The 27,639-nt window shown below is 44.7% G+C and overlaps 1 protein-coding gene across 1 annotated transcript in view; it reads right to left on the reverse strand.

The window, feature by feature from the left end:
- Window positions 1-27,639, reverse strand: part of myo15b (myosin XVB) — a 183,697-nt gene that overhangs the window by 146,035 nt on the left and 10,023 nt on the right. The window contains exons 2-6 of the mRNA XM_068058629.1: window positions 21,470-21,600; window positions 7,697-7,792; window positions 5,325-5,560; window positions 1,954-2,117; window positions 134-206 (exon numbers count right to left, since the gene is read on the reverse strand). Coding sequence (XP_067914730.1) covers window positions 134-206; window positions 1,954-2,117; window positions 5,325-5,560; window positions 7,697-7,792; window positions 21,470-21,600 — 700 coding nt within the window. The remainder of the gene's footprint in view (window positions 1-133; window positions 207-1,953; window positions 2,118-5,324; window positions 5,561-7,696; window positions 7,793-21,469; window positions 21,601-27,639) is intronic.

Below are 27,639 nucleotides of genomic sequence, written 5' to 3' on the forward strand. Positions count from 1 at the left end.
TGTCTGCACTGCTGTGTGTCTGTCTGTACTGGCTGCGTGTTTGCACTGCTGTGTGTCTGTCTGTACTGGCTGCGTGTCTGTAATGGCTGTGTGTCTATCCTGTGTGTCCAGCTGAGATTTTTGCATACAGTACCGGAACTTTAAAATCCAGTTGGCAAGCTCCTCGCCCGTTGTCCAGGACTCCACCTCTGTCGAAACTTTGTCCTCTGGTAAAAGGAAATAAAATTCAATGGAAAGAATCTCTGACTGAATCCCTACAGCCAAGTAATCGTGCATAGGAGCATCATTCCAAGGAACAGAAGGAGACTGGTGGGCGTGCATTAAGCAGGGGTGAGAGTAGCCTGTCTGTCAGGCAGAAGTGGTTGGAGGGGGGCAGGGACACCAGACCTACAGCAATGTGGATGACTCTTAACTGCCCTTTGAAATGGCCGAGCAAGCCATTCAGTTGTCAAGGGCAATTAGGGATGGACAATAACACACATAATCCCATGAAAGAATAAAAAAAAAACACCTGATCATGTGAACGTGAAGCAGTGAGAAAGAATTAGCATTTCTACAGCAACTTTCACACCCTAAAGCACTTCAAACCATGCAAAAGGCAGAACAAGTTGATAAAGCTGTTAAAAATGCATATGGGTGCTAGGTTTTCTAAAAGTGGCATTGATTACAAAAGCCTGCACAAATTATTGGTTCGACTTCAGTTAAATATTAAGTCCAGTTTTGACCGCTCACTTTAGGAAGGGCATCAAGGCCATGGGGAATGTTCAGAAGAGATTCACTGAAATGATAGCAGGTACGAAAATGTTTAGTTATAAACTGAGACTACTAAAAACTGGGGATCTTTTCATTAGAACAGAAAAGGGGATCTAATTGGAGATATTGAAAATTTTGAGGGATTTTAATAAGGTAAATCAGGTAAAACTATACACTGCTATCACTGGTAGCAATGTGTGATTACGATGTGACAATTTACACAGACATTTACCATTATGTATACGGACATGGAAATTTGTAGTAGAAAAAGTTGACATGGAAGTGCAACTAAAATGTGACAACAAGGCCGAAAGTTTTATATACAGGAAATGAGCATGGATACAATATTTCTAATATATTATCAATGTTTTTCATTCCATTACATTATTTAGAGAGAGTTTACATTTATAAATTACAGTTGTAACTTCACAAAGAAACAAAACAATTTCACACAAAATTAATTATTGAAGTGCAATTACTGTTGCTGTTCAGGCAATTTCAGAAACCACTTTTCACACAGCAAGATCCCACAAATAGCAATGAGATCAATGACCAGTGAATCTATTTTTTGGTGGTGTTTGTTAATGAGGAATTTTGGTTAGGAGAATTCTATGCACCTCCTAGAATAGTACCATGGGATCTTCAACATTTACCTGAACTACCTGATCAGGTGTTTTTTTTTTACTCTTTCATGGGATTATGGGTGTTACTGGCAAGGCCAACATTTGTTGTCCATCCCTAATTGCCCTTGACAACTGAATGGCTTGCTCAGCCATTTCAAAGGGCAGTTAAGAGTCATCCACATTGCTGTAGGTCTGGTGTCACATGTAGGCCAGACCAGGTAAGGATGGCAGATTTCCTTCCCTAAAGGGCATTCATGAAACAAATGGGTTTTTACAGCAATCGATGTTAGTTTCATGCCACCATAACTGAGACTAGCTTTCCATTCCAGATTTTTTTATTAATTAATTGAATTTAATTTGACTTTAAGATCCTGGTATAACATCTTACCCAAAGCACATCAACTCCAGCAGGGCAGCACTTCATACTGATCTAAAAGAGACTCTAGGAACTCTCAAGGACTGCTATCATAAAGAGGAAACTTAAATAGAGGTGCAGATTATTGCTGTTTTTTTCAAATGAACTATAAAATGTTTGAATAAACTCAAGTCAATGACATGACTCTACTCAGATAAATACCATTAAGCATATGGATGTCCAGCACCATCTGTCCTCGCCTGTTATTGGTGGTCCATTCCAGCTGGGTTGGAGGGAAGGCCCTGCCTTGGTTCTGTTGCATGGCACCGAGGACTTTATGTTGACACAAGGCCCTATATCCTTCCATGACGTGGTCAGACACATACCTGTGTGAGAACACAGCAGAGTTAGCTGTTGTTATCCTGTGTATCATTTATGATGTCAGTGTTACCAAGGAAGAAGATGAAACCCAATGTTGAAAGAGGAGGTAAGTCAGGCACTAGAGGGGTTTAAAATTGATAAAGAAGAAGTATTAGGCAGGCTGTCTGTACTTAAAGTGGATCAAGCACCGGGACCAGATGAGATGCATCCAATGATACTGAGGGAAGTGAGTGGAAATCGCAGAGGTACTGGTCATAATTTTTCAGGCTTCCTTAGACTTGGGTGGTGCCAGAGGACTGGAGGATTGCAAACGTTACACCTTGTTCAAAAAAGGGTGTAAAGATAAGCAGGCCAGGCAGTTTAACTTCGGTGATGGGAAAACTTCGAAAAAAATAATTCAGGACAAAATCAGTAGTCACATGGACAATTGCAAGTTAATTAAGGAAAGCCAGCATTGATTTTTGAAGGGAAAATCATGTTTCACTAACTTGCTGGAGTTTTTTTAAGGAGGTAACAGGGAGGGTTGATGAGGGCAATGCTGTTGATATGATGTACATGGACTTTCAAAAGGCATTTGATACAGTGGCACACAACAGACTTGTGAGCAAACATGTAGCTCATGGAATAAAAGGGACGGTAGCAACATGGATACAAAATTGGCTGAGAGATAGGAAACAAACAGTAGTGGTTAATGGATGTTTTATGGGCTGGAGGAAGGTTTGTAGTGGAGTTCCCCAGGGATCAGTGTTGGGACCCTTGCTTTTCCTGATATATATTAATGACCTAGACCTTGGTGTACAGGGCACAATTTCAAAGTTTGCAGATGATACGAAATTTGGAAGCATTGTGAACTGTGAGGGAGATAGTGTAGAACTTCAAAAGGACATAGACAAGTTAGTGGAATGGGGAGACAGGTGGCAGATGAAGTTCAATACAGAGAAATGTGAGATGATTCATTTTGGTAGGAAGAACATGGAGAGACAATATAAAATAAAGGGAACAATTCTAAAGGGGGTGCAGGAGCAGAGGGACCTAGGTGTATATGTGCATAAGTCATCGAAGGTGGCAGGACAGGTTGTGAGAGCGGTTAATAAAGCATACAGTATCCTGGGCTTTATTAATAGGGACATAAAGTACAAGAGCAAGGAAGTTATGTTGATCTTGTATAAGATACTAGTCCGGCCTCAGCTAGAGTACTGCAATTCTGGGCGCCGCACTTTAGGAAAGACAAGAAGGCATTGGAGAGAGTATAGAAAAGATTCACGAGAATGGATCCAGGAATGAGGAATTTCAGTTATGAGGATAGTTTGGAAAAGTTAGGATTGTTTTTCTTGGAGAAGAGAAGGCTGAGAGGTGATTTGATAGAGGTATTCAAAATCATGAGGGGTCTTGACAGATTAGATAGAGAAAAACTGTTCCCACTCATGAAAGGATCGAGAACGAGAGGGCACAGACTTAAAGTATTTGGTAAGAGAAGCAAAAGTGACATGAGGAAAAACTTTCTCACGCAGCGAATGGTTAAGATCTGGAATGCGCTGCCTGAGAACGTGGTGGAGGCAGGTTCAATTGAAGCATTCAAAAGGGAATTAGACAGTTATATGAAAAAGAATATGCAGGGTTAGGGGGAGAGCACAGGGGAATGGAACTGGGGGAGTTGCTCTTTCAGAGAGCCAGTGCGGACATGGTGGGTCGAATGACCTCCTTCTGCACTGTAATGATTCTGTGAAACTGCAAACTTTATGCATAATCAGGGAGCCATTATCCTTTTTTTTGTGAATTTGGGTAATATTAACAGTAGGAAATGAAACATTTTCCCTTTCAGGTATCCATCGATACACTCCCAGGGCAGGTAAAGCATGCTAAAGACTGGCTCGGATATAAAATTAAAACCCGACCCGGGTTCAACCCGACTAGAGCCAAACCAACCCGGGCCCGAGTCCTTCATTTTTTTTCACGTCCGATCTAACCCGAAAATATCAAAGGTTATTAGTGCAGGAAAAAAAATTGCATCAAAACGTAGATTAAAAAGAAAACAATACAAAACAACCAACCACAGCCAACCCGAATCCGATCCAACCTAAGCCTGAATGTTGGACACCGAATGTAGACCCGACCCGAATTCGACACATGGAGTCAGTTTGGTCAGGGTCGGGTCGGGTAGCCAGGCTTTAAAGCATGCGTTAGATACAGAGTAAATCTCCTTCCACACTGTCCCATCAAACACTCCCAGGGCAGGGACAGCATGGGTTAGGTACAGAGTAAAGCTCATGATAAAAAAACAGAAAAAAAATAGGTTAGATACGGAGTAAAGTTTCCTCTACACTGTCACATCAAACACTCCCAGGGCAGAAACAGCACGGAGTAAAAAAAAATGGGTTAGATACAGAGTAAAGTTCCTTCTACAATGTCCCATCAAACACTCCTTGGGCAGGTACAGTATGCGGTTAAATACAGAACAAATTTCCTTCTACACTACTTCAACAGTGTCCTTAAGGTTAATAGGTTGGAGGTTGCATAGTGTAGAGCCCATTCTACAGAGCACCAGTCCTGTTGAGGCTGGAAGTGTTCGCACCGGGGAATCATTTTCTCCCAAATGGCAACAATTTAAACAGTTTTTTTCCAATTCATGCCCTTCCTCTCCTGAGAGTGTACCTCACTTCACCTCCACACATCCTTTCCCACAGGGTGATCAGAAATGAGATGTTTTTCTTTCTCTAGCCCAAGGGCACTGGGGTGAATCGCAGAATTCCTACTGTCACGGCTACTGCTATCAGTTAAGTCAGCGTAGGCCTGCAATTGATTGTGGGATCTTGCTGCTCTATGTAGTTTAGTACATCAGATGGGGTATTTACACACAAAGCTACTGGAGAAGTTGTAAGAGGAAACTGGATAAGCACCTGAGGGAGAAAGGAATAGGATAGGCTGATAGGGTGAGATGAAGTGGGGTAGGAGGAGGTTTGTGTGGAGTATGGACCAATTGAGCTGGATGCCCTGTTTCGGTACTGTAAATACTATGTTTTCTTTTTTACTTTAAAACTTCGCCCTCGCTCAATCCCACTTCATGACGGTAAGGGCTAGTGATTGATGGTGAATCATGTCATTCAATCACTGTAATTTAGGTACCAGAGGTGAAAGGTCACTGTCTGGTTCTTTTTCCATGGTAACCTCTGGTGCTCCTTCCCACCCCAAACAAGATGGCAAGATTTGCTCACTTGAGTAGCGGTTTCTCAAGCTCAGGCGAGGGGCGTAAGCAGCTCAAACAGGTGGCCAACAACAGACAAGCTCGCTGCCACTCCTCCATGTCTGGGTTCTTCCAGGTCTGGTTCACCACCTGGCAGAAGATCTCATTCCGGAGTGTGGGATTTGATATTCCCTTCTGTGCAATAAAATTCCCAAGGACGATTTCCTTCCTGCCTTGGAGAAACTCATCTTTCAGAAACCGCAGAACCTATCCAAAAAAAGGGGAAAGTTAACAACCGCATGCAACATGGGGCATTGGAGAGACAACAGTCAGAGTCTGACTGTTACAGGCAGAGCAGCACTACTGCAGACAGAGTCAGTCTATTGCAGTCAGGCTGAGCAAGACCCTTACAGATAGAGTCAGACCATTAAATACAGGTAAAGTGGGACTATTGCATATTTAGACTGCTACAGACAGAGATGAACCATTATAGGCAGAGTCAGACTGCTACAAACGGGCCCATTACAGACAGTGTCAGACTGTTGCAGACAGAACTGTAGCACTGTTACAAAAAAGATGCGGCATCAATATTACAGGAAAACAGAGCAAGACTTAGAGAGTTGGAGCATACAAAGTCAGACATTTAGAAATCGTGAAAGGAACGCTGTTACAACAGTGCAGTGACTTTATGACAAACAGAACAAGGCATGTAACAAGACACTGACTGACTTTGAAATTGACATCTCCCACCTCTGCTCCATATTCCTTGACACCCCTAACCAACAAAAATCTATTAATCTCAGTTTTGAAATTTTCAATTGACTCCAATACCTACAACATTTTTGGGAGAGAGTTCCAGATTTCCGTGGCCCTTTGTGTTAAACAATGGTTCCAGACATCACCCCTGAATGGCCTGCCCCTAATTTTAAGGTAATCCCCCATGTTCTGCACTCTCCTAACAGAGGGAATAGTTTCTCTTTATCTAATCAACTCATTTAATCATCATGCAAAGCTCAATTAGATCACCCCTTAATTTTCAATACTCGAGGGAATACAAGTTTAGTCTATGCAAACTGTCATAATTAAACTCCTTAAGCCCTGGTATTGTTCTGGTGAATCTGCACTGCACCCCCTCCAAGGCCAAAATATCCTTCCTGATGTGCATTGCCAGAACTGAATTTAGTGCTCCAGGTGGAGTCTGACCAAGGCTCTGTACAGCTAAAGCGTAACTTCCGTTTTTCTTCCAGTCCCCTTGAAATGAAGGACACCATTCCATTAGCTGTGATTTCTGCACTTGGATCAATAAATATCTACACTCCACCACAGGATCTAGCTTCTCACCATTAAGAAAATACTCTGATCTGTCTTTCTTGGATCCAGATTAGGTGACCTCATACTTCCTCACATTAAACTCCAGTTGTCACAGTTTTGCCACTCACTTAGTCTGTCTATATCCCTTTATAACTTTCTGCTCCCATCCACACAGCTTACTTCTAACTTAGTGCCATCTGCAAACTTGGATATATATGGTAAAAAACTGAGGCCCCAGTACAGATCCCTGGAGAAAATCACTTGTCACATCCCACCAAACATTTAATTAACCCATGATCCCTACTCTCTGTCTCCTATCTCCCAATCAATTTCCAAACCATGTCGCAAGGTTGTTTCCAATACCATACACTTATATTTTTTCAAATAATCTCATGTGCTGAACCTTAAATTTTGTAGAATACCAATCACGTTTTTTCTAAATTATTCCTTCATGGGATGTGGGAGTTGCTGGCCAGACCAGCATTTATTGCCCATCCCTAATTGCCCTTGAGAAGGTGGTGGTGTGCTGCCTTCTTGAACTGCTACAGTCCTTGGGGTGTAGGTAGACCCCCAGTGCTACTAGGAAGGGAGTTCTGCAGTGGATTCCGAGATCTTACAGCAAAATGCATCCAATAATGACCCAGTCATGTTCCTCAAGCATTATGATCGCCATCATATTATTAACTTCTGCACAACTGAATTTCTGTTACTCTACCCTCCTTTTCATGGCTGCGCAATTTTACTATGAATTTTTTTAAACTCCTAATAAGTAACTCAAAGGTATAATTTCCTTTTACCTACTTCAAGCTGCGAATCAGGCTGAGGTTTGGATGTTCACTGGTCACTTTCTACCTGCCATGCTCGCTTGTTATTTACCTGTTCAAGAAAATTAACACCCAGGTGGGGGAAATGGCTCTTGGTAACAGGAGGATTGAGTGTTCAAAGCCTAAGGAGTATAGGAGGAAGGGCAAACTGAGCGAAGTATGAATTACCATAATTTTGGGATCCATGGATAAAGGAGGGAAATTTATGAGTTCATAACTGGCGGTGAGCCTAGCAAATTGATTGTAGAATGTGAAAGTTGATGCTTACCAGTTTGAAGAGTTCGACAGCTGTGTATCTCTGTGCTCCTTCCAGGTATGTGAGGGGTTGCTGGAGAGGGTGGTTCAATACCTGTAACTGAGGGACCTGCACAAGAGAGGGAACAAAGTTCATCAGTTTGGATGGTGTACATTATATTTGATACTTGATTCTGGATTTGGTGCTCACAGACCCAGAGAGAATTTCTTTCACTGGCTGCTGGTCAGATATGCAGAATAAACATGCAGAAACTCGAGAATGTTTGTGAACTATACAGTGAGCCTGTGAGGAGTTGCACACAGTCTGAATTTGCTCTCATTTCTCCACTTGTCATCTTAGGGGGGTGGCCCATGGCAGAAGAATATAGGATTAGACTAGACATCGTCAGCTGATCCTGACCCTGTGCACCGATTGGGTGCAGCTCCCTGCTGGGAGTGTGGACCTAGTGAATTTATCTTCATGGTTTTATAGCCCCTATTTTAACTGGGAATGGTTACAAGCCCAAGGTTAAGGAGGGTTGGACTCATAATTGAGGCCAATGCAGATTAGATAAATGTCTTTGCACAGAGGGTGCTAAAGATATGAAATAGCCCTGGCTAGGAGGCACTGGAACTGGAGGGTGTTTTGAATTTTTAGAGCGTGATTCATCATTTATTGGTAAACAGGGTTGTTGAACTGTATCTGAGGTAAAGTGGGGAAGATGCTTCTTGTGACTTTTGAGACAGCCTGACAGGTCATTTCCACTCCCATATAATCTATATTCCCAAAGAAATTGACACGTGTGAGGGTGAGGGCGTGTTTAATGATGTTTAAAATTTTCCCAAGCAAGAACATATTTTGATTATCTTCTGTTTTTGCCTCTCTCAGGAGTTAAGAGTGGGAGGAGGTGGTGTACAAGCATTATCCAATGGATGGGGTCATTGAGGGGCCTGAGACTCTCCTCCCCTTTCTTTTTGTATGTTAATCATATTGATTCCTTTTTTTTTCAATTCGTTCACAGGATGTGGGTGTCATTTGCAATGCTAGCAATCATTGCCCATCTGTAGTTATCCAGAGAAGGTGATAGTGAGCCACTTTCTTATATATAACTGAGTGACTTGCTGGGCCATTTCAGTGAACAGTTAGGAGTCACCCACATTGCTGTGGGTCTGGAGCCTCATACAGGCCAGACTGAGTAAGGATGGCAGATTTCCTCCCCTAAAGGGCAACAGTAAACCAGGTAGGTTTTTATGACAATCCAGTAGTTTCAAGGTCATGATTAATTGACACTCCAGACTTATTTCCAGACTGGACAACGTATGCCAGCCAAGAGCGACGTCTCAATTCATTCCATCTTCGCTGCCTTCGGAGAATACTTGGCATCAGGTGGCAGGACTATATCTCCAACACAGAAGTCCTTGAAGCGGCCAACATCCCCAGCTTATACACACTACTGAGTCAGCGGCGCTTGAGATGGCTTGGCCATGTGAGCCGCATGGAAGATGGCAGGATCCCCAAAGACACATTGTACAGCGAGCTCGCCACTGGTATCAGACCCACCGGCCGTCCATGTCTCCGTTATAAAGACGTCTGCAAACGCGACATGAAATCGTGTGACATTGATCACAAGTCGTGGGAGTCAGTTGCCAGCATTCGCCAGAGCTGGCGGGCAGCCATAAAGACAGGGCTAAATTGTGGCGAGTCGAAGAGACTTAGTAGTTGGCAGGAAAAAAGACAGAGGCGCAAGGGGAGAGCCAACTGTGCAACAGCCCCAACAAACAAATTTCTCTGCAGCACCTGTGGAAGAGCCTGTCACTCCAGAATTGGCCTTTATAGCCACTCCAGGCGCTGCTTCACAAACCACTGACCACCTCCAGGCGCGTATCCATTGTCTCTCGAGATAAGGAGGCCCAAAAGAAAGAAAGACTTATTTAATTTAATTAATTGGTGGGATTTGAACTCCTGTTTCTAGATTACAAGTCCAGTAACACAACCACTATGCTTCCACACCGTACATGCCCAGCCATCTTCCATTTATCCATCTCTATGCACTTAACATTCTTCATGCCTTGTGTGTGGATTCACCTCTACAGCAGTAAATACCTGGGCGCATGTTACAAAGTTGTACCAAATCAAGGCACTCAGGGGAATCCTGGCACTGTGATCATCAAACTTTCTTAGGCTGGGAGTCACCAAAAAGTTATCATAGCCTTTCATGTCCCACGTGATTGTGATGTTGGTTCTGGGCAGTCTGCAAAGATGACTGTAGACTTACACTGTTGTCATTCTCACATGTCCATTACTTCTGATTCTCAGTTTGTTCCATCAATTCTGTTTCCTTCTTCTGCTTAACTTCTATTTTTCTCTCTCTCTCTCTCTCTCTCTTTGACCTGTTTCTCTCTCAGCACAGGCTAAATACAGAGGATTGTGAGCTGCAAGGGGAGAGGTCGCTGGCAGGAACGGGTTAACAAACCCCAGGGGTGGGGAGCTGGGTTTACAAATACCGAGTGCAGCCCCAGACCCGAATGTTAAACAATGAGCATTATCCACTGTCACTATTTTAGTTTGTTTCATCATTCATTTTTTTACCATGTGCCTGCCAACTGCTTTTTTTCATGTTTATGCTTTTGGCCAGACCTGTTCATTATTCGGTCATTTAACACCCTCTCTGCACTAACGCTTTGTCTTTCACCACACCATTAACACACCCTTTGCCTTTGCTCCATGACCTTCTGGTCATCTATTCTCTGTGACCCTCTGTCCTATCAACACCTTCCCTTTTATTATCTTTTGCCCCACCCCCACTTTATTTGCTTAAAACCTATTACATTTCTAACTTTGCCAGTTCTGATGAAAGATCACTGACCTGAAACATTAACTCTGCTTTTCTCTCCACAGATGCTGCCAGACCTGCTGAGTATTTCCAGCATTTTTTGTTTTTATTTCAGATTTCCAGCATCTGCAATATTTTGCTTTTATTAAATATAGAGGATATCTTGCTCTATATTGACAGGGCAAGTATAGTACAGGTTAGATACAGAGTAAAGCTCACTCCACACGTCCTATCAAACACTCCCAGGGAAAGTATAGCAGGGGTTAGATACAGAATAAAACTGCCTGTACACTGTCCCAACAATATTCCATAATCCCAACATTGGAGGAGCATCTTCTACAGCACAGCATGACATTCATTCCATTTTCCTTCCCAGCAATTATCTTTTTTTTCCTGAAAGTATCAATCTAATGCTAGGGATCCATCTGGAGTGGGTTCTTTTCTGACTGCTCTAACCCTAGATGCACTGGGCTGCCATGTTTGGATTTGAACATTACATCTTACTAAGCACAAAGTTCTCACAGGGAAGGCCTGATGATCAATTTCTCATTCTGTGTCTGTTAAACGTTCCACAGATTTCTGTCCAACAATCAGGGGAAACATTTACTGTTTAATGAATCAATAAGCTATCATAAACATTATATTACAGCCACTTTTATGGATATTATTGAAATGTAGATAACATGGTAGGTTTCAGCAAATTCTGCGGGACTTCGGATATTGGGATGTTCTTGACACAAAGCAGCGGTTGATAGAGAGAATGGACCTCTTAGCAGAGTATTAGAGGCACAAACCCTTGGAATCATTAAAGAAAATGTTGGATTCTGTGTTGGAGGTGGCTGTAGAGTCTTTCCAGGTGGGTAGACCTTGGCCAAATGACCTTCCTGATCCATATCTAACTCATGATCTAACTTCTCCACATTACAGATATCAGTTCCAGTACAATGATTAACACTTTCACAATATACAGTACCACCTTTATCACATTAACCACACTGGCTGTTCTAATTCTGTCTCTAACAAATTTATTTTAAAAATACCTTATCATCTGATAGGGCTGAATTTTATAAGCTTAAAAGAAGGCACGATGTACACGCGACTTGTGTGCCACGAAGCCCCGCGATATTATAAGCGGGGACTCATTTAAATGGAGGGGGCGGCCGCTGTGTCTCCAGTAACGGCGTCCGGCGACACCGCACCAGCGCCATGTTTAATGGGCTTCAAGCCCTTAGGAAATAAATGAATGTTTAAAGTTACATTACTGTGCATTTTCTTTAAAAAAAAAATTAAAAGCTGGAAGCCCTTTCCCAACCACCCCAGTGTTTTTTTTATTGGCCTATATCACGAAAATTAACTTTATTCCCAACCCGAACTTTCCATCCCAACCTCGTCGCATTTGCCCTTCAACCCCTTCCCACCATCCCCACAGCCAATAAAAACTGTTTCTCTTTCTCCCTCTCACTCTGCCCCTGATAATTTCACTCCTCCACCCTCCCCTCCAGTGTCTCACCTCGGAACTCCGAACGGAGGTCCAAAGGCACGGACTTTCCGCACACAGGTTGGAATATCGGCGTGGGACGGCCGTTGGGGCCAAGTAGGTTTATTTGCATGTTTTAAAATTAATTTTAATATGAAAATGAAGGCTCCGCCGCCGAGTGGCTGGGGCTGCGCACCGAGGCCTCACCGCCGACGTTAAAATGCGGCGGGGCTTCTTAGTGTTGGGGTTTGTGTCAGGCCTCTCCCGGAAGAATTTTCCAGGACCCCCTGCCACAATCCCCAACACCAAAGGGCTAGTAAAATTTCGTCCAGAGACTTTCTTTTCTCACCTCCAACCAACAGCTCTCTGTCACAACCTTTCTTGACTCTCTCTGTTTATCAATACTATGGTCATTGCTATGCCAAATTTTCCTTTCATGTTCCTACTAAGCTCCAAATATTCCATCCTGCATAGTGCTGAATTTAGTGATCCCATTGCGGGTCTTGTCAGCAGACCCAGAAGTAAGTGCCATCACTGCCTGTGACGCATGCGGCCAGCTGACTGCGATAACGTGGCGGGCGGCCTCTTGATATAATGGAGGCGCAGGGCCTGTCCAATTATGTGATAGGGACAGACTCTAAGGTGGTGATTGCAGCATCAGATGACTCTATGACTCTAGTGCAGGTGCTGGTGCCATATTTAAAGCAGTGCCAGCCCTGCTTGCATTGCTGCCTTTCAGTGAGTCAGTGAACCTGGAGTATTTTTGGAGTTGTTTGATGGTACTTTGAACTATTGGATCCCCTTGCAACACTGCTGTAGCTGCTGTTTCCTGGGCCTACTGGACACCCCACTGTAACATTACAGTAGCGGCTGTTTCCTTGAACTGCAATTCCTGGACTCCCCTGCGCCAGGACTGCAAACTGTTGCAACAGAGCCCGATTGAACTAGGATCATGTTCGGCGCCAGACACAGGGTGGCCCGATGTTTTAGCGATGCCTCCCTGGAGATTCTTCTCCAGACTGCAAGGGAAAGGTGGGAGATCCTCTTTCTAAGTCACGGCAAGAAGAGATCCTCCCGCCTAACCAAGCAAGCCTGGATGGCGAGCACAGAGGATGTCAGCAGCCGTGGGATCACTCCATGCAACTGGGCCCAGTGCAGGAAGAGAGTCAATGGCCTCCTTCATTCTGCCAAGGTGAGTGCTTCATACCTTTCTCCTCTGTGGGGCTTGCATGTGTTTACGTGGGAGTCAGAGCGACATGGGAGTGACCACAAAGACACTGGCAAGGGGTGAGGCATCACCACATCCTGGCAAATGCATGGCTGCATCTCGGAGACAGGCCACCTTCTTTCACAGCTCATCCCAATGATGACGCCTGAGACGTGGGGAGAAGCCATGTAGGGAATTCCATCAGGAGACAAGGGGCTGCCACTAGCATAGCTCCTCTATTGCTCTTCCTGTGAAGTCTTACTGTGTTCCTCTTTCCACTTGCAGGACAAACATGTCCATAACGCCAGGGAAACCTCATGGACTAGCGGAGGCATACCAGATCTGTGACCTCTGTCCACAGCACTGGAGCTAGCGGGGATCTGTTTGGCATCTTGTTCTCTGTGCTCCTGCATATTTGGAAGGAGTCTAGTTGCACACTAGGTCAGACAGCAAGCTGTACAATTTATCAAGGCTGAAAGCGAATACAAAAACACATCGCATCCTGATCAGAAAACCCCTCTATGCTGATGATGCTGCATTCTTTGCTCACATGGAAACTCAGCTACAAAGTTTGATGGACGGTCTCTCCTGTGCCTGTAACTTGTCCTCCTTGACTATAAGCGTCAAAAAAACCATGGTCATGGGACAAGGTGTTGTATCTCTGCCCCTGATGACACTAAAAAACACCCACTGGAAGTGGCTAGTAAATTCTGCTACCTTAGTCCACAGTGACAGACAATCTGCCCTTGATTCAGAGCTCAATACATGCATAGCGAAAGCAGCTACCACCTTTGGCCGACTTGTGAAACATACATGGAATAACACCAAGCTAACCCCTAGGGCCAAGCTGATGGTTTATAAGGCCTATGTTTCTCAGCACCTTGCTGTATGTCTGTGAAGCATGGGGGACTTACAGCTACAAGGAAAAGATGCTCAATAATTTCTATCTTCGCTATCTGCGGCGCATTATGGGTATATGCTGGCAGGACAAAATCACAAATGTGGCAGTCCTCTCAAAGACAGCTCCTAATCAAACAGAGGTGGCTTTGATGGATGGAAGACGGTCGCATGCACAAGGACCTTCTGTATGGTGAGGTAGCTGGGGCCAATCAGTGGGGCACCCAAAGCCCTGCTTCAAGGATGCTTGCAAACGTGACATGAAGGCCCTAAATGTCGACTATGTTACGATCCTGTAGTTTTTTTTTCTCCCTGGGAAATATGTGGTGTTGCTTTAAGACAGCAAAGGATCAGTACTGCTTTAAGAACAAGCAGGCCTCAGGAGTTACCGAAAAGGTGCATTCTCGTTGCCTTGGATAGGGCCACTTGGACTGAGCATCAAGAGATAGATTTGTTACAATTTAATTTTGAACTGGCTTATAGTGCAAGCAGCCTGTTCTAAGAGACACAGACAGACAGCTGTGTGTTAGCACCTGAAAGAAGAGCTCTCAGACCATTTCAATTGAAGGAAGAGAATTTAGTCTGTTTATTTATTATTCTTTCTCAAAATTCAAAAAAAGGTCAAGCCAAAACAGAGATCTCTGATAATTTAAACTGAAGGAAGGGAAGTGAGACTGTGACAATCTTTTATCCCTCAAAAACTCTAAAGTCAGATTGATTCTATTGAAAGTGTTTGCAAGTTAATTGTTGAAATTCATCGCTGGAGAAGGAAAGCAACATTTACTGCTGGAATTAGACGACGGACTGTACTACTGTTGAAGAACCTTTCTCTCCCCATCGGACGGCTGTGAGGACTTCAAGCAACCTTGGACTTTTTCACCTCAGGCAGGAGCGTAAATTTGCAAGGACTCTAATTTTTTCTATTTTAAATGTTGCTTATATCTTCGTAGTGTTTAAGAATTTAGTTTTTCTAATTAAACAGTTAATTTGTTGATTTAAAGACAGGTGGTTTGGTTAGCCTCATTCGGGGTTAATAGATAGTACAGTTTGGCTGGGTCTTTCTTTAATTTGGAAAGTTTAAAAAGATATGTTAGGCGATCTGTAGAGGGACGGGATTGAATTAACAGTGCGTTTCTCCGACCACAATCAGAATCGTATATTCTGGACGGGTAAAAACTGAGTGCCATGGTAATCTTCAGGGTCATGAGCATTGCCTGTCCACCAAAGCCCATTGATCATAACCTGGCCTGCAGCATAAATTGGTGATGGCTTCCCTGCAGAGCTGTAGTCTTTGCTGACACTGTCACTCAGACATTTGGGGATAGCTGAGTTGAGTTTGGGGTCCACAAAGACAGAGTGTATGAGACCCATTCCAGCTGATCAGTAGGCATCCAGAGCACTGTCCTTGCAGAGATGCACTTGCCTTGTCACCTTTCCCTTTGCCACACCCTTTGGAATACGTGCTAATGGCCCTCAGTATCCATGCTTGCAGAGTGCCCAGCACTTAGTACTACGGTCAGTGGAGCCTCTCACCTGAGACCAAGCCCACCTGGCACTGCCCACCTGAGACCAAGTCCACTGGACCCTCTCACCCGAGACCAAGCCCATCTGGCACAGCTACCTGAGACCAAACCCACCCATCGCTGCCACCCAGGACCAGGCCCACCCGGCACTGCCAGCGGAGACCAAGCCCACCCAGCACTGCCACCTGAGACCAAACCCACCCATCGCTGCCACCCAAGACCAAGCCCACCCGGCACTGCCAGCGGAGACCAAGCCCACCCAGCACTGCCACCTGAGACCAAACCCACCCATCGCTGCCACCCAAGACCAAGCCCACCCGGCACTGCCAGCGGAGACCAAGCCCACCCAGCACTGCCACCTGAGACCAAACCCACCCATCGCTGCCACCCAAGACCAAGCCCACCCGGCACTGCCACCCAAGACCAAGCCCTCTGGACCCTCTCACCTGAGACCAAGCCCAGCCGTGCAGAGTGCACTGCACTGCAGGCTGACAATGATCTCCGCTCTCCCCCATCCCCTATCGAGTGCCTGTCATAGCTGCCTTCCTGTGTCGGCATTGTCGCCCCACCTCAGGTCTGCAACCTTTCCACGGCTGGAGATCCAAAGCCATGTGAGGCATTCACTTAATTCCAAACCCCCTATTGAATCGTGATCAGTTGTATGTTGAACAATGACCTGTTTAAATTAAAATCCTGTCATGTTGGGGTGGCGACCCTGCTTTGGAGTTTTCCCGCACTGAATAAATCTGGAACTGCGTCACGACATTGGATTTCTGGGCAGGCGGGTCCGTCGCTGTTCTCTGGCCCCCACATCTCCATTCCTGCTCCTAAAGACCTCACTAAATTCTGCCCTATCCATGCTCCCTACATCCTCACTCTGTTGTAATCAAAGGATTGCTGTGTCTTACTTAAACTCAAACTATAATGCTCATCTACCCCAGATAGAAAGCAAAAAACTGTGAACACTGGCAAGATGAAACTATTTTTCCTTTTTTATTTCTCTTCTTTTCTTTTCTGCTTTTCTGCTAGGTGTTGGAATCACTCACTGGCTGCTGGTGTGACAGCCTGAGAGGTGGACTTGTTAGATTCACTGATACCGGTCAGCAGGAGAATCTGTTATTAACTAGACCTTCTTGGTGGCTAGCTTGGTAAGTTTGATGGTCTTTCTATCAGGAAACTCTCCTGTTGGATTCCATTACTTTGGTACCCTTATTCTCCTATCAAAGCTAATCCCTCTAGTGTTCTATCTCTACCATCACAATCCATTCCTCTAGTCTTCTAAGCCTCTGATTTGAAGCCCATCCCTCTAATATCATAACTTGCCCATTGTAACCAATCCCTGGCTGTACCATCACAACGTATCCCTCTAGTGGCTTAACTCTCCCATCAACACCCATCCCTTTCGTACCCTAACTCTCTCATCACGGCCCAACCTTCTAGTACGTAACTCACCCATCACAGTCCATCCCTCTAGTACCCTAACTCTCCCACAATAGCATCCAGGCTCTGTTTAAACATTCCCAATTTTAGTTTTATTTTTTCATGGGTTGTGGGTGTTACTGGTAAGGCCAGCATTTGTTGCTTTGTTTGCTTGACTTCGGCTCCCTTTTTAATTAACTGCTGTTCCAAGCAGGCATTCCTGCTCAGTAAAGAATATTCTTGATTGTGCTGGAAATATAAGGTCTCTACCAGTTGTCTGCCTTTATGCTGCAGGGTTGCTTGGAGTTTGCCTTTTACTTGCAGTTGTGTCCCACCTGGACCATGCAACTGTGTATCTGGCGGTTGCAGGTAATGTCTCTTCACCCAAGGCTCTTGGTCAGACAATACCCTGATGCTAGCGCTCCCATGTCAAGCTTAAAATTTGTGAGATATCCATTCATATAGATGTCTGCTGTCCATAAATCTTGGTCTGGAGTACTGATTTCTCCCAAGAACTCTCCTGGTTCTTTCTCTTGTGGGTACTGCTGTACTTGATTCCCTGCTGTTTGTGTGAGGGTTTCCTGCTTTGTATCATGAAGTGCAGCAATTTTGCTGTGATGCATCTTCTCATATTGTGCAGTTTTTCCACACAAAAAACACTCAGCTTTACTTGCTGGGCACTGCTCTCCTCTGTGGGTCTTGGCTCCACAATGTTGGCAAGGTTTTCCTATTTCATTTGTCTTCTCACCTGTATGTTTTTTCTGTTCCTCAAAGTGTGTCCCTGGCTTTGGCTTAACCAGTTGGACAGGAATTGGACTCCTTCTCATCCACGGGTTATCTTCAGCTCATAGGATGTCCCTATTCTGTTTGTGAACGTCTGCCTATCATAATTTGAATGGCCTTTTCCAGTGTAAGGTCTTCCTTGGATCGCAACAGGTCTGACAAGGATTCATCTGCTAGGCCGACGACTATCCTGTCTCTGATTAGTTCTGCTTTTAATTCCCGTATTCGCAACCTTCTGCCAATCTATACAGGTCATTAATATAGGAGTCTACAGATTTGCCAGTCAGCTGCACCTGCTTCTTAAATTTGGCTCTTTCCAAGATGTTATTGGCATGAAGATTAAAATATTTATCAAAGGCTTGAAGTACCTCTTCAAATTTATTGGTATCATCACGACTCCATGTCGGACAATTACATTGTCAGCAATCACACCTACTGAATATAGAAAGGTATTCACTTGCTCCATTTCAGATTTTGGATAGAGTTGCGAAGCGATTCTAAACTTTAGGAACCTTTTTTCCCCCCAGTTTTGAATCTGATTGAGTCCCTCTTGATTTTGGAAACTCTCCGGCATTCCCAATTTTGGATCCATATTGCTTTATTTAATAGATTTTTTAAACGATAGTCCCCTTTAAGAAACAGTTTTTGTTCAGGCTAGCTTGCTTTTAATGGAGGTGTCACAGCTGTTCTTGAGTGTTCCCTGCTGCTTTAATCGGCTTTTTTTTAGGGTTTTCCCCTTTGCTTGAGAAATTCACTTTTTTCGGGCTTGGTTGCCTTAATGGAGTTTCACAGCTGTTCTTGGGGGTTTCCCGTGCTTTTTGGCAGTTCACAGGCTTTTTGGGGGTTTCCCGCTCTTCGTCATTGCGCTTAACCCGAGTGAAGAATTGGGTTTTTTCCCTTTTCTTTTTCTTCGAGCATGATGACTTAAGAAAATTATTTTAAGCTTTTCAAAGGGCTTTTAACTCACACGATCGCTGGATTCTATTTGCAGGCGACTACCCTTCTGTTCTGTGGTGCAGCCTATATTTCAGCACTCTGACTCCCCCACAGCTGCGGAGCTCCTCACAGCCTCTTCTGTAGGGAAGTAGTTTTCTTACTGTTCCGAGCTGGTATTTCTGTTGTTTCCCTGGTGGTTCTTTTTTCACCACTGTTTTACCACTGTTTTACCATTGCCACCATGTTACGTTGTAGAGTTTATATTAGTAGCGTTGTAGGGTGTCCTAGAGAAAGTCTTAGACTCCAGTAAAGGTTAACTCTTTGTTATTTACAATTACTACAGACACTCTCCGCAAGCCACCTAAGTTAGCATCCTTCATGCTGCTATACTTTCTTCTTCTCAAGCCTATCTCATGTGACTGTTACATAATTGCTGTTACAGTGGGAGGGTCTCTCTCACTGCCTTCGGTAATAACCCTTTACATCCTCTGCAGCAATATTCTAGTTTCTCTTTATCCCAAGGGATTGGAAGTGTTTAAGGATATAGTAGACCTTGAGCTATATCGTGATGATATATTAAAGATTGCCCACAACATCCCATCCTCTGGACACCAAGGCATTAAGCCATGTGCTGCAGTATTTCTACTGGCCATCTGTGTTCATGGATGTGGTACAGTATTGCAAAGCATGTGAAAAATTTCACTATTTGCATAAACTGAGCGATGTAGCCAATCTGGGTTATACTCCCTACCCATTATCAAAGTGCCATTTTAAAAGGAGAGCATTGATATAGTGGGACCTCTACCCTTAACAACTGACTCCTGAGGAAGTTTCCCCTCAAACACCTTCCCAAGACTTTAAAGGGGTAAGTTTCCTGGCTCTGTGCCGGGCATTCTGAATTACCTGAGTGCAATGGACATCGGAATATCAATGCAGGTTGGACATTGTCCTATGAAGGAACCTAGCCAATTTTCCAATATTTGTTACATCCTCGAATCCAATGGGATAATGTTAATTTTTTTTCGGATGATGTAAGTCAGGCAATTTTAGATTTGGTTGCCCATTATACACTATGTTCCTCTTTATTGATGTAATCGGAAAGGAAAATCAAGCCTGGTGTGTAATGGGTGGCCAAACTGATAGCACCCGCTTCATACCATTGCAGAAAATTAAATTACTCTCACTGGGCTCAGGGACAGACTCTGGAAAATCTCCCTTGGATGCCCAATTTCGCTGCCCACCCCTTACTGATGGTGAGCGTGACATTGGTGTGAACCAAAACGGTTCAGGACAGTTGCCAAAGGGTCATGCTTACTATGAGCAGTTGTAGTGGTTGGGTTCCAATGGAGCAAATTTTATTTATTTATTTATTTTTTATTTAGAGATACAGCACTGAAACAGGCCCTTCGGCCCACCGAGTCTGTGCCGACCAACAACCACCCATTTATACTAATCCTACATTAACCCCATATTCCCTACCACATCCCCACCATTCTCCTAGCACCTATCTACACTAGAGGCAATTTACAACGGCCAATTTACCTGTCACCTGCAAGCCTTTGGCTGTGGGAGGAAACCGGAGCACCTGGCGAAAACCCACGCAGTCACAGGGAGAACTTGCAAACTCTGCACAGGCAGTACCCAGAACTGAACCCGGGTCCCTGGAGCTGTGAGGCTGCGGTGAGTTCCTCTAAAACTACAGACTGCTCTTCTTTCATAGATTCTTTAACTGGGTTGGCAACGCAATTGCAGAGCCTGCTGCATGCAACTCTGCAGCTAACAAATAACCAAACAACAGCCAGTGTTGTGCCAATCGTGCAGCCTGGTCAATGGCAATTGAGGTTCATAATTGGGATTCTTGGTGCAGTCAAAGGAATTTATACATTGACCCGACACTTGCATCAAAGTGTTGGGGGTCCAAAGGGTGAAACCTGACCACTACATGTTCTGGCCTGGATCAGCAGCGAGCGGGCCGCACGCCAAAGAGCCGCCACGTAATCAAGCGCGGCAGCTCATTTAAATAGCCAGGGCGGGCTGCCCCCACTGATCACATGGAGGGGCAGGCTGTCCATCCCTGGCAATAGCATCAGCCGCTTGTGAGCTGGCACTGGCACCATTTTTAAAGCTCTGCTGGCATATTTAAAATTTTAAAGAAATATTCCCCCAAAATTAAATGAATAAATTTCTTATGCCCCTTTCCCACCCCCATAACAATGACAAAGCTAATTCCCCATTCCCTCCCCAAAGCACTTAAATTTTAATGTGACCTTCCCCGCAACCACCCCCCCCCCCCACCCCCCAGACAGCAAACGTTTGAACTTCAACCCTTCCCACCATCCCCTACACCCATTACGTGTATTCGACCCCATTCCCCCACCCCACCCTTGCACTGAAAATCTTACCTCCTTCCCCCTCCCCACCAGTGTCACGCAGCCTTTCCCCGGACGGGGAATGGAAGGTGGTGGAGTGCCGGTCGCCGTGCCAAAGATCGCGGCAGGCCCTCAAGATTGCAGGTGAGTATATTGCAGTTTATGGAGCCTCACCGCCACCAGATCCGCCCGAGCTCTGCTGGCGTCGAGGTCTGTGGTGGGCCTCATTTGGAGCCATCTTCAGGACCCCCCCACCACAGATCACGACGTCGAGAGCTTGTTAAAATCCAGCCCCATGAGTCCCAATTCCCCTCCTTCCTCTGCATTTGTTAAGTCCTGGATTCTAGCGTTAGTTACTCTACCTGAAAGTGCTGATTGATGAATTTACTGAAGGGGTAGCTGTTGACATCTGCAGGAAGCGAAACATTGATGACAGCCTTAACCTGCGGTGGGGATACCTCAGCAACCTGATTCTCATAGACAGGCGGCTGCCCTGGAAAACAATGGGAGCAACAGGAAAAGGCAATGAGTGTTATTGATCAAAGTAGCCCAGTCACGGAACAGTGAAATCAACTAGCGTCAAATTGAATACACAAGATCGCTGACAGCTGGAGGTGTGAGGCAAGACATGTATAGATAGTACAATTAGAACACAGACATCACCACACCATCATATATACAGACAGATTACAGACCCACTACATGGATACTTCACACAACAAATAGGCATTCAATGCAAAACAAAACTTGCATTTATATAGAGCTTTTCATGACTTTAGGCCATCCCAAAGCGCTTTACAGCCAATGAAGTACTTTTGAAGTTAGTTACTGTTGTAATGTAGGAAACGCGGCAGACAATTTGCACACAGCAAGCGCCCAAAAGTAGCAATGTGATAATGACCAGATAATTTACTTTTGTAATATTAATTGAGGGATAAATATTGGCCAGGACACCGGAGATAACTCCTCTGCTCTTTGAATTAATGTCATCCGACCTATTACATCTACCTGAGAGGATAGACAGGGCCTCTGTTTAAATTTGCATCTGAAAGTCAGCACCCCCAGTGGTGCAGCACACCATCAGCAGACCACTGGAGCGTGGCCTAGACTTTTCGGTTTCCAGTTGTGCTCCGCAAAAACATTACAGAGAAATTTCACATGCCCATTTTATGGACATTCCCCACCCCAAATACACTGACATTCTACACCCCAATTACGGGACATTCTACACCCCAAACACAGGACATTCCACAACCCAAACACGGGACATTCCACACCCCACATACACTGACATTGCACACCCCAAATACACTGACATTCTACACCCCAATTACAGGACATTCTACACCCCAAACACAGGGCATTGCACAACCCAAATACACTGACATTCTACACCCAAATACACCGACATTGCACACCCCAAATACACTGACATTCCACACCCCAAATACACCCACATTGCACACCCCAAATACACTGACATTGCACACCCCAAATACACTGACATTGCACACCCCAAATACACTGACATTCTCCACCCCAAATACACCGACATTCTACACCCCAAATACACCCACATTGCACACCACAAATACACTGACATTCCACACCCCAAATACACTGACATTCCACACCCCAAATACACCCACATTGCACACCCCAAATACACTGACATTCCACACCCCAAATACACCCACATTGCACACCCCAAATACACTGACATTGCACACCCCAAATACACTGACATTGCACACCCCAAATACACTGACATTGCACACCCCAAATACACTGACATTCTCCACCTCAAATACACCGACATTCTACACCCCAAATACACCCACATTGCACACCACAAATACACTGAAATTCCACACCCCAAATACACTGACATTCTATATCCCAAATACACTGACATTGCACACCCCAAATACACCGACATTCCACACCCCAAATACACCGACATTCTACACCCCAAATACACTGATGCTCCACACCCCAAATACACTGATTCCACACCCCAAATACACTGACATTCTATATCCCAAATACACTGACATTGCATACCCCAACTACACCAACATTCTACACCCCAAATACACTGAAATTCCACACCCCAAATACACTGACATTCTATATCCCAAATACACTGACATTGCATACCCCAAATACACCAACATTCTACACCCCAAAAACACCGACATTCCACACCCCAAATACACCGACATTCAACACCCCAAATACACTGACATTGCACACCCCAAATACACTGACATTCTACACCCCAAATACACCGACATTCCACACCCCAAATACACCGACATTCAACACCCCAAATACACCGACATTCCAAACCCCAAATACACTGTCATTCTACACCCCAAATACACCGACATTGCACACCCCAAATACACTGACATTCTACACCCCAAATACACCGACATTCCACACCCCAAATACACAGACATTCTACACCCCAAATACACTGTCATTCTACACCCCAAATACACCGACATTGCACACCCCAAATACACTGATATTCTACACCCCAAATACACCGACATTGCACACCCCAATACACTGACATTCTACACCCCAAATACACTGACATTGCAAACCGCAAATACACTGACATTCCACACCCAAATACACTGACATTGCACACCCCAAATACACTGACATTCTACACCCCAAATACACTGAAATTCCACACCCCAAATACACCGACATTGCACACCCCAAATACACTGATATGCTACACCCCAAATACACTGACATTCCACACCCCAAATACACTGAAATTCTACACCCCAAATACACTGACATTCTACATCCCAAATACACTGACATTGCACACCCCAAATAAACTGACATTGCACACCCGAAATACACTGACATTCTACACCCCAAATACACTGACATTCTACACCCCAAATACACTGACATTGCACACCTCAAATACACCAACATTGCACACCCCAAATACACTGACATTCCACACCCCAATTACGGGACATTCTACACTCCAAACACAGGACATTCCACAACCCAAACACGGGACATTCCACACCCCAAATACGCTGACATTGCACACCCCAAATACACTGACATTGCACACCCCAAATACACTGACATTCTACACCCCAATTACAGGACATTCTACACCCCAAACACAGGACATTCCACAACCCAAATACACTGACATTCTACACCCCAAATACACTGACATTCCACACCCCAAACACACCCACATTGCACACCCCAAATACACTGACATTCCACACCCCAAATACACCCACATTGCACACCCCAAATACACTGACATTGCACACCCCAAATACACTGACATTGCACACCCCAAATACACTGACATTGCACACCCCAAATACACTGACATTGCACACCCCAAATACACTGACATTCTCCACCTCAAATACACCGACATTCTACACCCCAAATACACCCACATTGCACACCACAAATACACTGAAATTCCACACCCCAAATACACTGACATTCTATATCCCAAATACACTGACATTGCACACCCCAAATACACCGACATTCCACACCCCAAATACACCGACATTCTACACCCCAAATACACTGATGCTCCACACCCCAAATACACTGATTCCACACCCCAAATACACTGACATTCTATATCCCAAATACACTGACATTGCATACCCCAACTACACCAACATTCTACACCCCAAATACACTGAAATTCCACACCCCAAATACACTGACATTCTATATCCCAAATACACTGACATTGCATACCCCAAATACACCAACATTCTACACCCCAAAAACACCGACATTCCACACCCCAAATACACCGACATTCAACACCCCAAATACACTGACATTGCACACCCCAAATACACTGACATTCCACACCCAAATACACTGACATTGCACACCCCAAATACACTGACATTCTACACCCCAAATACACCGACATTCCACACCCCAAATACACCGACATTCAACACCCCAAATACACCGACATTCCAAACCCCAAATACACTGTCATTCTACACCCCAAATACACCGACATTGCACACCCCAAATACACTGACATTCTACACCCCAAATACACCGACATTCCACATCCCAAATACACAGACATTCTACACCCCAAATACACTGTCATTCTACACCCCAAATACACCGACATTGCACACCCCAAATACACTGATATTCTACACCCCAAATACACCGACATTGCACACCCCAATACACTGACATTCTACACCCCAAATACACTGACATTGCACACCGCAAATACACTGACATTCCACACCCAAATACACTGACATTGCACACCCCAAATACACTGACATTCTACACCCCAAATACACTGAAATTCCACACCCCAAATACACCGACATTGCACACCCCAAATACACTGATATGCTACACCCCAAATACACTGACATTCCACACCCCAAATACACTGAAATTCTACACCCCAAATACACTGACATTCTACATCCCAAATACACTGACATTGCACACCCCAAATAAACTGACATTGCACACCCGAAATACACTGACATTCTACACCCCAAATACACTGACATTCTACACCCCAAATACACTGACATTGCACACCTCAAATACACCGACATTGCACACCCCAAATACACTGACATTCCACACCCCAATTACGGGACATTCTACACTCCAAACACAGGACATTCCACAACCCAAACACGGGACATTCCACACCCCAAATACGCTGACATTGCACACCCCAAATACACTGACATTGCACACCCCAAATACACTGACATTCTACACCCCAATTACAGGACATTCTACACCCCAAACACAGGACATTCCACAACCCAAATACACTGACATTCTACACCCCAAATACACCGACATTGCACACCCCAAATACACTGACATTCCACACCCCAAATACACCCACATTGCACACCCCAAATACACTGACATTGCACACCCCAAATACACTGACATTGCACACCCCAAATACACTGACGTTCTCCACCCCATATACACCGACATTCTACACCCCAAATACACCCACATTGCACACCACAAATACACTGAAATTCCACACCCCAAATAAACTGACATTCCACACCCCAAATACACCCACATTGCACACCCCAAATACACTGACATTGCACACCCCAAATACACTGACATTGCACACCCCAAATACACCGACATTCCACACCCCAAATACACCGACATTCTACACCCCAAATACACTGATGCTCCACACCCCAAATACACTGACATTCTATATCCCAAATACACTGACATTGCATACCCCAAATACACCAACATTCTACACCCCAAATACACCGACATTCCACACCCCAAATACACCGACATTCCACACCCAAATACACTGACATTGTACACCCCAAATACACCGACATTCCACACCCCAAATACACCGACATTCAACACCCCAAATACACCGACATTCCAAACCCCAAATACACTGTCATTCTACACCCCAAATACACCGACATTGCACACCCCAAATACACTGACATTCTACACCCCAAATACACCGACATTGCACACCCCAAATACACTGACATTCTACACCCCAAATACACTGTCATTCTACACCCCAAATACACCGACTTTGCACACCCCAAATACACTGATATTCTACACCCCAAATACACCGACATTGCACACCCCAATACACTGACATTCTACACCCCAAATACACTGACAATGCACACCCCAAATACACTGACATTCCACACCCAAATACACTGAAATTCCACACCCCAAATACACCGACATTGCACACCCCAAATACACTGACATTCTACACCCCAATTACAGGACATTCTACACCCCAAACACAGGACATTCCACAACCCAAATACACTGACATTCTACACCCCAAATACACCGACATTGCACACCCCAAATACACTGACATTCCACACCCCAAATACACCCACATTGCACACCCCAAATACACTGACATTGCACACCCCAAATACACTGACATTGCACACCCCAAATACACTGACGTTCTCCACCCCATATACACCGACATTCTACACCCCAAATACACCCACATTGCACACCACAAATACACTGAAATTCCACACCCCAACTAAACTGACATTCCACACCCCAAATACACCCACATTGCACACCCCAAATACACTGACATTGCACACCCCAAATACACTGACATTGCACACCCCAAATACACCGACATTCCACACCCCAAATACACCGACATTCTACACCCCAAATACACTGATGCTCCACACCCCAAATACACTGACATTCTATATCCCAAATACACTGACATTGCATACCCCAAATACACCAACATTCTACACCCCAAATACACCGACATTCCACACCCCAAATACACCGACATTCCACACCCAAATACACTGACATTCTACACCCCAAATACACCGACATTCCACACCCCAAATACACCGACATTCAACACCCCAAATACACCGACATTCCAAACCCCAAATACACTGTCATTCTACACCCC

This window comes from Heterodontus francisci, chromosome 26 (assembly GCF_036365525.1).
Source record: "Heterodontus francisci isolate sHetFra1 chromosome 26, sHetFra1.hap1, whole genome shotgun sequence".
Lineage (NCBI taxonomy): Eukaryota > Metazoa > Chordata > Chondrichthyes > Heterodontiformes > Heterodontidae > Heterodontus > Heterodontus francisci.